This window comes from Bos taurus, chromosome 11 (assembly GCF_002263795.3).
Source record: "Bos taurus isolate L1 Dominette 01449 registration number 42190680 breed Hereford chromosome 11, ARS-UCD2.0, whole genome shotgun sequence".
Taxonomy (NCBI): domain Eukaryota; kingdom Metazoa; phylum Chordata; class Mammalia; order Artiodactyla; family Bovidae; genus Bos; species Bos taurus.
In genome coordinates, this window is record NC_037338.1 from 396,283 (window position 1) to 412,644 (window position 16,362).

The following is a 16,362-nucleotide window of genomic DNA, read 5'->3' on the forward strand; positions in this document are numbered from 1 at the left end:
CCGTGTACTCTAGGGCCCACGGGACACAGCTAAAGCCTGTGTACCACGAGTACTGAGGCCTGCGAGTTCCAGGGCCCACGAGACACACGACTGAGCCCACATGCTACAACCACCAAAGCTGCCACCCCCTGGAGCCTGTGCTCTGCAGCAAGAGAAAGCACCACAGTAAGCTCCTGGACCACGAGGAGGAGGGGCCCCGACCCACCGAAACTGGAGAGAGCCCAAGCACGGCAACAAGACCCAGTGCAACCAAAAATAAATACATAAATTGTGAAAACCAAAATAGGCATGAGCATGGGACCAGCACGGGAGCCAGAGGAAGGCAGGAACTCTTTCTCTTTTAGGTTCTTTCCACCATCCCTTGAAAGAACAGAACAAAACCAAGAAAAAGAAAATAAAAAACCTCCTGGTGTTTCCATAACACTTGCATACAATACCAACAGGGGCAGCAAGGTACAGGAGAGAAGGCTCCAGACAATGTTCTCCATAAACTGGTCTCAGGTTTTAGGTTGTTTTTTTTTAACGATTTACTTTGTTTTTAAAAATACTCGTATTTTATTTATTTATTTGGCTGCGCCGTGTCTTAGTTGCAGCAGTTGGAGTCTTCGATGTTTTGTAGCGGCACATGGCATCTTTAGTTGAAACAGGTGGGCTCTAGTTCCCTGAGCAGGGATGGAACGCAGGCCGCCTGCCCTGAGAGTGCAGAGTCTTAACCACTGGGCCACCAGGGAGTCCCTATTTGCTTTAGTTTTGACTTTGCTGCACAGGCTTTTCTCTAGTTCCAGTGAGCGGGGACTACTCTTCGTTCTGATGCGGGGGCTTCTCCTTGTAGTGGCTTCTCTTGTTGGGACCCGGGCTCTCGGTGCATGGGCTTCAGTAGTTGGGGCTCCCAGGCTACACGGTACAGGCTCAGTAGATGTGGAGCACTGACTTAGTTGCTCCGTGGCGTATGGGATCTTCCTGGACCAGGGATGGGACACGTGTCCTCTGCACTGCCAGGTGGATTCTCAACCACTAGACCACCAGAGAAGCCCAGCTTTGTGGTTTTTCCAGCTGTCTCCATAAGCTTTCGATAAGTGGCCGTTCCTCCAGGCTCACCTGTCTCATGGGATGAGGACCTTCCCCTGCGGCGCTGCCAGGCACTACATTGCTACTGCTCTCTCGTCAGGACCCTGTCCACCACCTGGGGCTGGGGGGTGAGGTGCTGCAGTCTAAGGGCCCATTTCTGGTTGGTTTCTCTGTGCTGTGGGGCTCAGGGCAAGGCTTGCCCTGTGGGGTCTCAGGGGCGGCCCTCTCTCAGGGGCACCATGGAAGGTAGGCAGGCGGGCCCACCAATTCCTAACATGCTTTCTGATTCTGAAGACAGAGGGGCTCGGGACAAATAGAAAGATGGATGCAACCAATTTCCCCTCCGACTCTCTGAAAAAAACTCCGTGCAACTGGGAACTGAGACAGCTCCGACATCTGGTGATTTCATAGTAAACAATCCAAAAAAGGAGACTTTGAAGGAAAGAGCTGCTCTGATAGCAGGAGGGGCCCACTCAGCTCCACCCCCAGCTGGTTTCTCCCCCACATAAGATGAGAATAATGAAACCTATGGGCAGGTCTGCTGTGACGATGGACACCTTACATCAACCCCCAGGGCCAGTGAGCACTGGACAAAGGCCAGCGTCCCCTGCTTCCCTTTGTAGGTTAGACGCTGAGGTCGTCCTGGCCTTGTCGTGGGAGCCCTGAGCACTGTTCAGGCAACAGGGTGATGAATTACCTTTGGTCCAGTCTCCAGTCGGGAATAGAGGAGGTAGGTGTGCAGATCCCCGTATTTCATGAAGGGTAAAATCACCATGGGCCTGGGGATGCCCTGAGGGCTCATTTCTATACATACGCCTGGAATTAAAACCAGAGAGTAAGTTACAAAGAGCCCTTGTTAGCAGTGACCAGAAAATGCGCTGCAGGAGCCCTGGGTAATTGAAACCAGGCACTCTCAAATTCACAGTTAAAAAAATGAAACAAAACACTCACAACTCACACACTCTGTGTTTTAGAATACGGAACACACACTGGGGTCCACTTCTTGGTATTTTTTTTTCTTTCAGACTAGTGCCAATCTTTGCATGAAAGTTCTCAAAAAAGTAATCAATACCAAGTACAGCCATGGAGAAGGATATGGCAACCCACTCCGGTATTCTTGCCTGAGGAATCCCAGGGACAGAGGAACACGGTGAGCTACAGTCCATGGGGTCGCGAAAGAGTCAGACACGACTTCGTGACTAAACAACAAAAAACAAGTAGCTCATGGAGTTTTTGTTATACTGAGTCAAACTGAGGGGGAGGTGACCACAGTAGAATTCGAGAGCAAACTAGTTTCAGATGATGGTTAAATAATTAATCATATTAAGTCCCCTGCAACCAAATACTTAAAACTATTGGAAGAATTAATTCTGAGGGCCCAGAGGTGAAATCCGTGTCTCTAAATGTTAACAGTTATACAGAGGAAAAGCTCCACATCATTTGTCACAGATGCTACAATCAGAGTGTCTGAGATCAGGCTCGCAAAGCAAAGCTCTTGCAGATGGTAGTCAACGACTAAGCACCACTGTCCTCAGACTCTGCTGAAGTCAGTAGCTACAAATGAGCCACAGTAGTTTCTTTGACACAACACTGTCTCCAAACATTAGTTTTCCCATCTCTCTGGCAGTGTCCATCACAATAAACATTGAAAATTCCAAGAATATAGCATTTATCAAGTCAAAGGACAGCAAAAAAAGAAGTCAGCAGAACATTCAACTATTTTTAGGTTGCTCTCCCCTTTTGGAAGAGCATCACACACCAACCACTTGAGACCAGCTCTCCATTGAGTATTAGTAAATGATGTCACAAAACCAAATTCTCACTGTTAAATCACTGACTCAAATCCCATGAAACTGCCAACATAGATCCTAAGAAATTAATATGTTAAAAAATTTTTAATATCTTTTCAAGTACTGATTTCTTAGGTTCTGCTGTGCTTAGTTGCTCTGTCATATCTGACTCTTTGTGACCCCATGGACTGTAGCCAGCCAGGCTCCTCTGTCCATGGGATTCTCCGGGCTAGAATACTGGAGTGGGTTGCCATGCCCTCCTCCAGAGGATCTTCCCAACCCAGGATTGAATCCAGGTCTCTCTCACTGCAGGTGGGAATTCCTTGCTGTCTGAGCCACCAGGGAAGCCACATTTCTTGGGCTCTATATTGACAATTTCATGGGACTTGATTCAATTGATTTAAAAACGGTTTCTCAGGACTTTCCTGGTGATCCAGTGGTTAGTACTCCTAGCTTACACTGCAGGGAGCAGATTAAATCCCTGAGAGGAATTAAGACCCGTATGTCACTTGGTGGAGCCAAAAGAAGTTTTAAAAATTGTTTCTCAAAGATGATCTATGGAATTTGTCTAATTTTCAGCTTTGCCCTACTAGCCTTTGATTCACGTGCAACCTGAAATCAAGACAAATTATAGCATAACCAGCTTTCATGTCTTGTAAGTGGGGTGGTAGTGGTGGTTTAAGGGCTACATCATGTCTGACTCTTTTTCGACCTCATGGACTGTAGCCCGCCAGGCTCCTCTGTCCGTGGAATTCTTCAGGCAAGAATACTGGAGTGGGAGAATAGTGGAGGAGCCATTTCCTTCTCCAGGGGATCTTTGCCACCCAGGGAATGAACCCAGATCTCCTGAATTGCAGGCAGATTCTTTACCGACTGAGCCATCAGGGAAGCCCTGTAAGGGCGGGGGGTGGGGTTGGGGGTAAGTGAGGCTATTTTAATCCATAGCAACTTAGAATTCTGTGGACACTAAACACTCCCGAGTTCACTGGTATCCAGGAAATTTAGGCCTATTTTTACAACCAGCTTCAGAAAAATGCAACCATAAAAAGTCTTTTGGGAGAAAAACTCAACTCTTTTTTTTTTTCTTTTGCAGGATATTAGTTCCCCAACCAGGGATTGAACCCAGGCCTCCTGCAGAGGAAGGGCTGAGTCCTAACCACGTGACTGCCAGGGAATTCGCAAAAACCCAATGTTATGAAGTACTCTGGGATTATACAAGGCATAATGTTTATCTGCCCCAGAGATTTTTGCTTGGGCCCAGAGTGTATCAGCCGAGGCCCTCCGGTCACCCAATGCTGCATTTCCGTGAGTACCTAGGAGCCGAATGACGTTCGGATGGTTGAAGTCTTTCATGCATGCAGCCTCACTGAGAAATTCCTCAATCTCTCGCTGCGAAAAGTTGTCCACTAAAAGAAAAGATGGAAAAAGTTAGCCATGAGTTATTACTCAGAGAAGGGGAAAGAGGAATAGCAATTTTATTCTTTAAAAGTAGAATCAGGAAAAGGCAAAATGATAGCGACAGTAAGAGTGGTTGCCAGGGACTGGTTGGGGGGAGGGATGAATCGGTTGCCTATAGGGATTTTCAGGAGATGAAACTTCTGTGTGACCCTGGAATGGTGGACACAGGACATAATGCATTTGTCAAAACCTACAGAACATACAACACAAGTTGGACCCTAATGTAATCTGTTGTTGCCGTTTACTTGCTAAGTTGTGTCCAACTCTTCGTGACCCTGTTGGACTGTAGCCCACCAGGCTCCTCTGTCCTTGGGATTTCCCAGGCAATGCTAGAGTGGGCTGCCATGCCCTTCTCCTGGGGATCTTCTTGACCCAGGGATCAAACCCATGTCTCCTGCATTGGCAGGTGGATTCTTTACTGCTGGAGCCACCAGGAAAGTCCCCTTCTATAAATCTAAAACCATTCTAAAAATTAAGAGATCAAACCAGTCAATCCTCAAGGAAATTAGTCCTGAATATTCATTGGAAGGACTGATGCTGAAGCTGAAACGCCAATACTTTGGCCATCTGATGCGAAGAACTGACTCATTGGAAAAGACCCTGATGCTGGGAAAGATTGAAGGTAGGAGGAGACGGGGACAACAGAGGATGAGATATTGGGGTGGCATCACCAACTCAATGAACATTGAGTACGAGCAAGCTCCGGGAGTTGGTGATGGACAGGGAAGCTTGGGGTGCTGCAGTCCATGGAGTCACAAAGAGTCGGACACGACTGAGCGACTGAACTGAACTGAACTGATTATTAATAGCAAAAAACAACAAAAAAAACCCAACACCTAAAATTGAATCCAACTGGTCTGTTGCAATGATTTTTGCCTCAAAAAAAGAACAAACTGCTTCTCTCTCTCAGCACATTTCTTGCAAGTCTGGTTGCACAATTCTGCCTTGTGAACTAGATGCACTTTCATACCAAGTTTCTGGAATCATGCCAACTCAAAAGAGACATTTAAAATTCTATAATTAGGCTGAGTGAAATAAGCCAGTCACACGAGGACAAATACTGTATGATTCCACTTTTGTGAGGTATTTCAGTTCAGTTCAGTTAAGTCGCTCAGTAGTGTCCAACTCTTTGTGACCCCATGAATCGCAGCACGCCAGGCCTCCCTGTCCATCACCAACTCCTGGAGTTCACTCAGACTCAAGTCCATCGAGTCAGTGATGCCATCCAGCCATCTCATCCTCTGTTGTCTGCTTCTCCTCCTGCCCCCAATCCCTCCCAGCATCAGAGTCTTTTCCAATGAGGTATTTAGAGAAGTCCAATTCGCAGAAAGTTGAATGGTGAGTGCCAGGTGCAAGACGGGGTGGGGAGAATGGGGGTTGTTCTTTAATGGGTATGGAGTTCAGTTTTGTGAGGTGAAAAAGTTATGGAGGTGGATGGTGGTGATGGTTGCACAAGAATATGAATGTACTCAATGTCTCTGAACTGTAAATTTAAAAGATTCTTCAGTTCAGTTCAGTCGCTCAGTTGTGTCTAACTCTTTGCAACCCCATGAACCACAGCACATCAGGCCTCCCTGTCCATCACCAACTCCCGGAGTCCACCCAAACCCATGTCCATTGAGTCGGTGATGCCATCCAACCATTTCATCCTCTGTCATCCCCTTCTCCTCCTGCCCTCAATCTTTCCCAGCATTAGGGTCTTTTCAAATGAGTCAGCTCTTTGCATCAGGTGGCCAAAGTATTGGAGTTTCAGTTTCAACATCAGTCCTTCCAATGAACACCCAGGACTGATCTCCTTTAGGATGGACTGGTTGGATCTCCTTGCAGTCCAAGGGACTCTCAAGAGTCTTCTTCAACACCACAATTCAAAAGCATCAATTCTTCGGGGCTCAGCCTTCTTTATAGTCCAACTCTCACATCCATACATGACCACTGGGAAAAACCATAGCCTTGACTAGATGGACCTTTACTGACAAAGTAATGTCTCTGCTTTTTAATATGCTGTCTAGGTTGGTCATAACTTTCCTTCCAAGGAGTAAGCGTCTTTTAATTTCATGGCTGCAGTCACCATCTGCAGTGATTTTGGAGCCCCAAAAAATAAAGTCAGCCACTGTTTCCACTGTTTCCCCATCTATTTGACATGAAGTGATGGGACCAGATGCCATGATCTTCGTTTTCTGAATGTTGAGCTTTAAGCCAACTTTTTCACTCTCCTCTTTCACTTTCATCAAGAGGCTCCTTAGTTCTTCTTCACTTTCTGCCATAAGGGTGGTGTCATCGGCATATCTGAGGTTATTGATATTTCTCCTGGCTATCTTGATTCCAGCTTGTGCTTCATCCAGCCCAGTGTGTCTCATGATGTACTCTGCATGTAAGTTAAATAAGTAGGGTGACAATATACAGCCTTGACGTACTCCTTTTCCTATTTGCAATCAGCCTTAAGATGATGTATTTTGTGTTATTTTTAGTCGCTTCGTTGTGTCCGACTCTTTGCAACCCCATGGACTGTAGCCCGCCAAGCTCCGCTGTCCATGGGGTTTCCCAGGCAAGAGTACTGGAGCAGTTTGTCATTCCGTTCTCCAGGGGATCTTCCTGAGCCGGGGGTTGAACCCATGTCTCCTGCATTGGCAGGAGGATTCTTTACCACTGAGCTGCTACAATTAAAATCAACTATAGGGAATTCCCAGGTGGTCCAGTGGTTAGGATTCTGCACTTACACTGCTAAGGGCCCTGGTTCAATCTCTGGTTGCGGAACTAAGATTCTGCAAATCTTGCAGGGTGCACCCCCACCAAAAAAATAGGAAAAAAATCAAACATAAAGCCGGCACACTTTAGGGAATGCACATTAACATTAACAGGAGTGGAGTATTGGCTGGAGTCACATATAAGAGCATGTAGTACAAGGTCTGTGCCTCCTATGGGCTTAATATATATTAATCCTTCTATCAAAGCAAACTCAGGAAACGTCTGCCCACTTTGCCCCAAACAACCAAGTGTGATGGCGGGCAAAACCCTCCCCCGTGGTGCAACCCCTCCAGGCCAGTGTAGAAGAGTGTGTGACTTGGAGTCCGGAGACTGACTGGGCTTTCAATCTTTGATCATTAGCGTGGATGCGATTCCTATACAAATTACCCTAATTTTCTATTTTCTTCCATTCTTTTCTTAAAATGTACTTTTATTTATTTATTTATTTATTTTGTGGCCGCGCTGCATGGCATGTGGGACCTTAGTCCCCTGACCAGAGATCCCTCTGGGATTCAGTCTGTGCCCCCTGCCGTGGAAGCGCAGAGTCTTAATCACTGGACCACCAGGGAAGTCCTGTTCATGTTCAGTCGCTCAGTCGTGTCTGACTCTTGGCGACCCCGTGGACTGTAGCCTGCCAGGCTCCTCTGTCCATGGAAATTTCCAGGCAAGAATACTGGAGTGGTTGCCATTTCCTTCTCCAGGGGATCTTCCCAACTCAGGAATCAAGCCTGTGTCTCTCTGGACACCAGCACAGATTCTGGAGTGTTCTAATTGGCATCTATCACTATTTTTGTCAACACTGTATTAATAGTTCCTCCTCCTCCACACTGGAACCAAAGTGAACATTCCAGAATGTCGTCTGCTCTTGTTCCTCATTGCTGAAGACTCTTAACAGTCAGTGCTTTACCACTCATGGGTTGGAAACAGACTCTGTGATGACTTTTCAGGCCCTTCCTGACCCAGATGCAGACATTCTCCTCAGCTCACTTGGAGACTGTAGTCCGTGATCACGGCTCTCCTTCCTATGCCTTTGACCAAAGAACACTTCTCCTCTCTCTGAGAATCCTGCCTTCCAGGCAGCCCACAGCTTCCTGCAGACCCACACAAACACCCTCATGTGAGGAAGTGAATCCACCAAGCTAAGCCAGAATGACCCCTGGGGTCAGATGCTGCTACCAGATCCAGCCTGCCTTGGAAATTCATGCCTTACTTTGGAATCATTATCTCTACTAGGTGACAGAGGCAGGGAGGTAGAGAGTAAACAACAAACGCTATTGCCTCGTGCGTTGGGGCTCAATGGGTCATCCACAGTGGCATACTGATTATTCTGAATCACAGTTACTTAGGAAACGGCTAATCCAAGAGGGACGCTCTGACCCTCCTTTTTGTCTTCCTGAAAGCAGGAAATAAATCTCTCAGTGAAAGATGAAGGACATCCTTATCACCAGAGATAGGGAATTCAGGCTGAAGAAGCCTGTATAAACAAACCTTGAGAGGTCTTTAAATTGACTACTCCAAGCCCAGACTCTGTTTGGATTCTTCACTTAATTGGACATCTCACTCAAGTTTCTTTGTCCTGTCATTCCCTCACAATTGTGTTGTTTCTCTAAAACATTTACACAGTGCCTCCTTTGGCCACTTTGTAAGTCCCATTTCTATGAGATCTTCCTGGGCATTAATTAAAATTTATGTTTTTTCTCCTTTTAATCTGTCCTGTGTCAAGTTTATTATTAGGCCAGCCATGAGAACTTAAGATGGGTGGAGAGGCAAATTTCCCCCTCCCTGGCAAGTGTAAAGAATATGCAAAAATCTATCTGTATAACTGAATCATTTTGCTGTAGCCCTGAAACTGTGTAAGCCAACTGTGTGCATGCCTGCTCAGTGACTCAGTTGTGTCCGACTCTTTGTGGCCGCATGGACTGTAGCCCACCAGCCTTCTCTGTCCATGGGGATCCTCCAGGCAAGAGTACTGGAGTGGGTTGCTATTCCCTTCCCCAGGGGATCTTCCCATCCCAGGGATCAAACTCTTTGTCTCCTGCATTTCAGGCAGTTTCTTAACCACTAGCACCACCTGGGAAGCCCATAAATCATCAAGACTTCAATAATAAATACATAAATAAACAAAACACTAAACAAGAAAAGAATATACGATGCAGGTATGAACAGTTCATCATAGTAGCTCTCCCTCTGTGACTTGATAGGGATCATGACACATGAACTCCATCATCCATCACTGGCCTGATGAAGCACCAGATGCTGAAATAGCTGCCCGCCCCTAGAATAATCGGGGTTAACTCACACTTCATGGTTTTCACAGCCACCTTCTGAGAGGTCCCATCTTCCTGATTAAGATTTCCTTCCATGACAGACCCAAACTCTCCTGTGAAATAAAACAACATCTATATTGACCTTGTGCAAAATCTTTCCTGCCCACAACAGTGGGACAGCACCAGAGCTGTTATTTTCATGTGACCCCAGAGTGACCTCCACACAGCAGCGGGTCAGAGCCAGCCCAGGCCCCCTACACTGGTCAACTCCGGGCACAGGCCGTGCACTAGCCTCCTGCTTCTCACAGGCTTGTTTGGCTCAGACTTAGCTCAGTTCATCACTTTATTAAGCATCAAAACTGATCCAGGAAACTTATAAGACAACCTGGAAATTGTTACTGACATGCATCGAGTACAAACTCTTAATACTTCTACCATTCATCCTAAGATGATTTTGACACGAAATGTGTATCTTCACTTTTGTTCACATGTAACTTGGCAGGTGCAAAGAATAGTAAGCTTAAGAACTAGAGGAAAACATTGAAAGTGTATGGTAAGCCGACCAATGAACTGCTGCTTTTTAATGAAGGAGGGAATTGATATGTTTAAGAGGCTCTTTTCTTTTTTAAATTTTGTTATTTATTTGTTTACTTCTGGCTGTGTCGGGCCTTGGGGATTTCTCCAGTTGTGGTGCGTGGCTTTCTCATTGTGGTGCTTCTCTTGTTGCAGAGCTCGGGCCTCAGTAGTAGTGGGACACAGGACTAGCTGCCCGCGGCACGTGGGGTCTTCCCTGACCAGGGACTGAACCCATGGCCCTGCACTGGTAGGCAGATTCTTTAACACTAGGCAACCGGGGAAGTCTGAGGCTCTTTTCATAGGTCACATCTGAGTTTCAGAAATCACTGTTGACTTTTTCATTTTAAAAGTTATAAAACAGAACTATGGATATTTGTATTAAAAGTTAAAGTCACAAGAATGGTATTCTATTTAATATATATATTTTAAAAAATGACTGTGAGCTGCTTACCTTTTTACTCATATTTTGGAAGAAAAAAACTGCTTACCTTCCCCCAGAATTTTTCCAAGAATAAGAAGGCTCCTGTCAATCATGACATCCTCTAGTTTATTCTGCAGCTCCTCACTGACTCCCAAGCTCTGTACTATAAAAGGAGTGACAGAACATATATGACCTGTCAGGATGCTTCCTTTCGTGTGAACATAATTAAAATCATAAAGTTCCATAAAAAAGTTTAACATTTTTCTCATTTTATATGCATAGCTCTTCCTGCCAAATGTCAATAATGAAATATCGTACTTAATCCTGCTGTGATTAAAGTGAGTAAAATCAATCCATCAGGGCAAAATTAATCCTGAACGATTATAAAAATCAGAACCATTCCCATTGGGCAGCTGGCAATCATATTCATGCAGGGGAGCTTTGCCCTTCACTTAAAGGAGTGAAGAAGACAAGTCAATATTCTTTCTAGTATTTACTATTATACCCCTAACTATGGGATACGAAACCGTCATCAGGACATCTCCTCCGCCCTCCCCGCTGGGGAAGCTGGCACAGAATCCACGGGAGACACGTCGAGAACAAGGCACAGTCTGTTTTGCGTATGGTGCGTAGAACCTCGCTCTAATGACATAAGAGGCGCAAAGTGGAATACTTGGTGGGGAGACTGAAGACTAAGATTTCCTGTAAGGTGTAGATATGCTGCACAATCAATGTTATCAACAAGAAGTATTAACCAGGAAAGGGAGACCAATTTGGTAACTACTGGCAAATGATTCAGTTTGTGCCATACTTCGGGAATGAGCAAGACTTTGAAAGAAAAAGAAACAATGTGGATCATTAGAAATAACACATTAGCTCTCAGCGGAAAAATTTTACCCAAATCGTCCCTCCATCAGAGAAAGAAATTGGTCCAAACAGAGGATTTTTTTTTTTTTTAATGCAAGAATAGACACCTAAATCTCAAAACTTCTGGATAAGAGAAGGAATTAATAACATTCTACATCAAATGAGTTTTTGTTTCATCACAATCTGCATTCCATCATCCTTATATTTATTTATTGTTTTGTTTTTCGGCAAACATCCAGACACTTGAATTTGATAATATTCGAACACTTTCTACCCTGTTTCTGAAATTATTCAAGAACAGAGCTGTTTATTCCCATTCTTTGAGACTAAGAGTTGCTGCTCTGATTCAGCAAAGTTCAAACCATAATTGTCGCAAAGTATGTTAGGAAGTTGTTCTCTGACTTGGTTGCCAGGAAAAAACAGGAAATGAGCTCTGAGGTTATGACAGTTGCTTTGCTGTTTCTTTTAAGTCCCTCTGCCCGCATCTTCTCCTCTCACCCTGAGAGTTCCTTCTTCCTCCCATGTTTCAAACACCAGGAGTCCTTAACTCCAGGGCCTTCACCTCAAGTACAGCTCCAGGTTTCCAGGGAATTGCCCGGCAGGGAAGCCCAGGGCCATGTTGGATTCCCTGCTTGTTGCTTTCCAAAGACATTTTGCACATTAAAGATAGACATTCTTCAACTCCTTTGGCTTTTGTTAGAAATCCATCAATTAATTTGTGGTTTTTTGCTTGTTCTTAATCATTTCTTTTTGGTCACACAGCATGTGAGAAATTAGTCCCCTAACCAGGGATTGAACCCGCATCCTCTGCATTGGAAGCATGGAGTCTAAATCACTGGATACCAGGGAAGCCCCTCAATAGTCTTGGCCTTTGCCAAAAGAGAGAAATGAAGGTCAACTTACGGGTGAGCTCGATGACTTGCCGGCAGAAAGACTGCTTTGCCATGTAGCTGATGACCAATTCTGAATCCTCCTCTGTGAAGGCGCTCCTGGGTGAATGATAACGGACATCTTGAGAGAGTCATTTCCTAGGCAGGTTGATAAGAAATCTAGGGGTCCCCAAGGAGAGAGGGGTCTGGAATTCTCAAGGAGGAAGAAAGGACAAACTTTTTTTCTTTCTCCACATTCCTTAGGATTATATAACAATAATGTATCCTGCCTAAGGACAGTCTTTGGATTCAACCTTCTGTTATCTTAAAATGTTAATTATGGGAGTAGACCTGGTCTTTACAAGGATGTATCTTGCCTGAGGACAGTGTTATCTTAAAATGTAAATTATGGGAGTAGGTCTGATGAGGTCTTTACAACCTCCAGACAGTCTTTGGATTATATAACCTCATTATTAACACTAGCAAGGGGGTACTCTTTCTGCCCCCTTCTGATGCCTATGTCAGAAGCTTTCTCTATCTCCTTTATACTTTAATAAAACTTTATTACACAAAAGCTCTGAGCGATCAAGCCTCGTCTCTGGCCCCGGATTGAATTCTTCTCCTCCGGGGGCCAAGAATCCCGGTGTATTCACATGATTCAACAACAACCTTTCAATCTCAGACTAGAAACAGAGAGCTCCCCAGGCTGGGGCTGAGTCCACGAGATGCTACTAGGCTGCTGCCTGTTAAGAGAGCTCTTCTAGGCCAGAAACATTTCCCACCAGGAGAAATAAGCTTCTTCCTTAGATCCATTTTAGGACTCTGTCTAGGAACCATGGAGAGTTTAGAACAACTGATAAGCTCCCAACGGCCAAAGCTGTAACAATTTGAGCAACACAATGAAGTTGTGTTGGATTATAACCCAAAGTATAAAAGGAATATTCATGACTCCAAATTGATACATATATACATGTTTATGTATATACATGCATGTGTGTGTATAAATAAATAAAGAGGGGAAGAGAAACAAGTCTCCTGTGCAGAAGAATTCCAAATATTTCATATACATACTCTGTATTTTAGGGCTTCCCTGGTGGTTCAGACGGTAAAGGATCCGCCTGAAATATAGGAGATCCAGGTTCCATACCTGGGTTGGGAAGATCCCTTGGAGAAGGAAATGGCAACTGACTCCAGTATTCTTGTCTGGGAAATCCCTTGGACAAAGGAGCCTGGTGGGCTACAGTCCATGGGGTTGCAAAGAGTCAGACATGACTGAGAACGACTAACACTTTCTGTATTTAAGAGATGGGGGGAGTGTTAACTCCTCACCCTGTAAATGTGAGCTGCAAACACTGACTTGCTTCCAAAGAGCCCAGTATAAAAAGGGAGAAAAAAATAACTATGGTAAAGGAACTAGGCAGATACCGCCTCAGCTAGGTGATCGGGATCAACATCAACAGTGAAATCACACTGACAGTCTGTATCTGGATGTAACAGGATGAAGATGGTACTCTGCCTCTGTGGGCTTCCTTTCAATAGTCCACCACCCCCGTCTAATCATGACCAGAACACCACACAAATTCTAATACAGGGTATCCTACAAAATACCTGGCCAGTACTCCTGAAAACTATCAAGGTCATCAAAAACAAGGAAAGTCTGGGAAACTCATGGAGTCTAAGGAGACATGGAGCCTAAGGAGACAATGTAGTGTGGTGTCCCGGACAGAACCCCAGAATAGAGGAGGGATAGTAGGTAAAAACAAAGGAAATTCGAATAAAGTATGGACTTTAGTTAATGATAATGTATTGATACTGTCTGACTGATTGTAGCAAATATAACTAACATAAAATGCACTAACATAAAATGTTAATAACAGGGGATCCTGGATGTGATATATATGAAAAGTTTCTATACTGCCTTCTCAATGTTTTTGTAAATACAAAATTTCCCTAAAAAATAAAGCCTATTTTAAAAAATCCATTTAGTCACTGCTTTAGCCTGATTGGTATGAAAGTATTATGAATTAGTGAGTCTAAATTATAGACTTAACCTCACTTTTTCTTATGCATATAGATTATTTTAAAATAGAAAACATGTTAAAAATAATATATTTATATGCAAGGCAAACAATTTGGAAGGATTTATGCCAAAATAGCAACTGAGACCATGGAGTATCAACCATGGAGTTACAGACAAGTTTCACTTTCTACTTTCAACTGTTCTATATAATCTGATTTTTTAACAACAAAAAAACTATAAGAATATTAATTTTATAAGTAGAAAATAAATGTATTTTCATTAAAAATGAACACATGAAAGGTGCTTGTACAAATGAATGAACAAATAAATCTAGGGTTTTGCAGTGAAAACCATGGAAACTGACTTCAGTATAAAAATAATTTGTGACAACCTGTCACTTGTTTACAGCTTCTGCTCAGTGGTTCCTGGTAATGGTTCCTGATAACTTTATTCTGAAATATTTGAAGCAGTCCTGTAATTTTGTTAGTATATTTGCTGTACTTCATAACTCCACTCTGGGAAGTTCTAGAACATTCAACTTCAAACAGTACCAAGTTATTCAAGCTAGGGTTGAAGCAGATAAAACCTAATATCTGTTTTGGTGGTAAACTTCTAGGTTCTGTGGACCCATGAGTTAGTGGAGGCCTAGCTGATAGAAATATTTTCACTTGGAGTATTTTATTCTGCATTTCTTAACTGCCAGACTATAAGGTACATGTAGGCAGCCCCATGTCTGTCCTCCTCATCTCTCTCCATTCAATGCACAGAACAGGCTGTCTGTATTTTTTTTTTTTTTTTTTTAATATTCTTTCCTTCCTGCAAAGCTTTGAAATGGAATCTTCATGTTTATTCTACTCCCACCTGATATGGGCACCCTGTGATGTCCACAGACTGAGTTTTCTCTATATGTAACAATACCTCGCTGTCCTAATCACCAAACATGTTTTTATACTTAGTAGGACTAGCCTTCTTCGCCCAAATTTTTGTGTATTTCAAAACTGCCATGATTCTCTCTGCTCATTTAGTTCTCAAGATACATTTTCAAATCAGCTTTTATTGACAACCCTGCAGCAATTTAGATGGTGATTGAATTAGATTTATGGTCAACTTGGGGGGGAAATGATCTCTTGACAAAGCTGAGCCTTCCCATCCATGAACATGGTACACATCTTTCCATTTATTTGAGTTTTCTTCTGTAATGTCAATAAAGTTAAATAAATTTTTCCACAAAGCTTTTGTACATATATTGGGTTTCTTCTTAGGAACATTATTGTTCTCATGCTATTATGGATGGGATGTCATTCTAGCACTTTGACTTTAATGTGTCTTGAAATGAGTATCAAAATACTTTACAATATTTAATGCCCTAAAAAATGTTAAGTTTCTTCCTGAAGAAAAACAAGAAAGGAGAGTACCAGGAAGAGACTTTGAAAGAAGTAAAAAACTTTCACTATTGGCTGCCTTTGTGACACTGGCCTAATTAAGGAAGCAGCCTGCCTCCAAGAGATGCATAAAACAGGGACCAAGCTGGATACAGGAGCAAGAACAGCAGAAGAGGCAATATCACTTCACATAGCAACTTCATCAGTACCACTAAGCAAAACATTTTAAACTGAGAAACTCACCCAAACTTTGTCTCCTGGATTCTTTTCCTGATGGCCAGAGAAATGTATAAAACCAACCCAATCAAAATAAATCCACAAAAGCAGCCCAGGATTATGAGCACAGGATCTGTGTTGCCAGGTGCTGGGGTAGATGAGGGAGCAAAATCTATCGAACCTGGTAAAATACAAATAGAATCAATTCAAAACATTTCCTTGGGATTCGGGATAGTCGATTTACAATATCGGGGAAACTATTCAAGTCAGTTATAAATGTATAAGAAATTGAAAAAATAGTAAACATGTTCAGGTGCTCAGCCGTGTCCAACTCTTTGTGACCCCATGGACTAGCCCGCCATGCTCCTCTGTCCATGGGATTCTCCAGGCAAGAATACTGGAGTGGGTTGCCATTTCCTTCTCCAGGGATCCTCTTGACCCAGCGATTGGACTGATACCTCCTGCATCTTTTGCACTGGCAGGCAGGTTCTTTACCACTGGGCCACCTGAAAAATAGTAAAACTATTTAACTGGTATACTCTAATAAAACCCTAGAAATATTGAGAATCAAAATGCTTTTTGTTGTTGTTTAAAGAAAAAAAGGAATCAAGAGTAGTTTGCACAGTGCTTGCCAGTTTCCAGTTACACAGCTTGGGATATAGAGAGAATGTATTAATATTTTC

The 16,362-nt window shown here is 43.5% G+C and overlaps 1 protein-coding gene across 1 annotated transcript in view; it reads right to left on the reverse strand.

Moving 5' to 3' along the window:
• Positions 1-16,362, reverse strand: part of MERTK (MER proto-oncogene, tyrosine kinase) — a 135,671-nt gene that overhangs the window by 15,467 nt on the left and 103,842 nt on the right. The window contains 6 exon segments of the mRNA NM_001192024.2: positions 1,766-1,884; positions 4,172-4,264; positions 9,361-9,441; positions 10,393-10,488; positions 12,096-12,181; positions 15,707-15,860. Coding sequence (NP_001178953.2) covers positions 1,766-1,884; positions 4,172-4,264; positions 9,361-9,441; positions 10,393-10,488; positions 12,096-12,181; positions 15,707-15,860 — 629 coding nt within the window.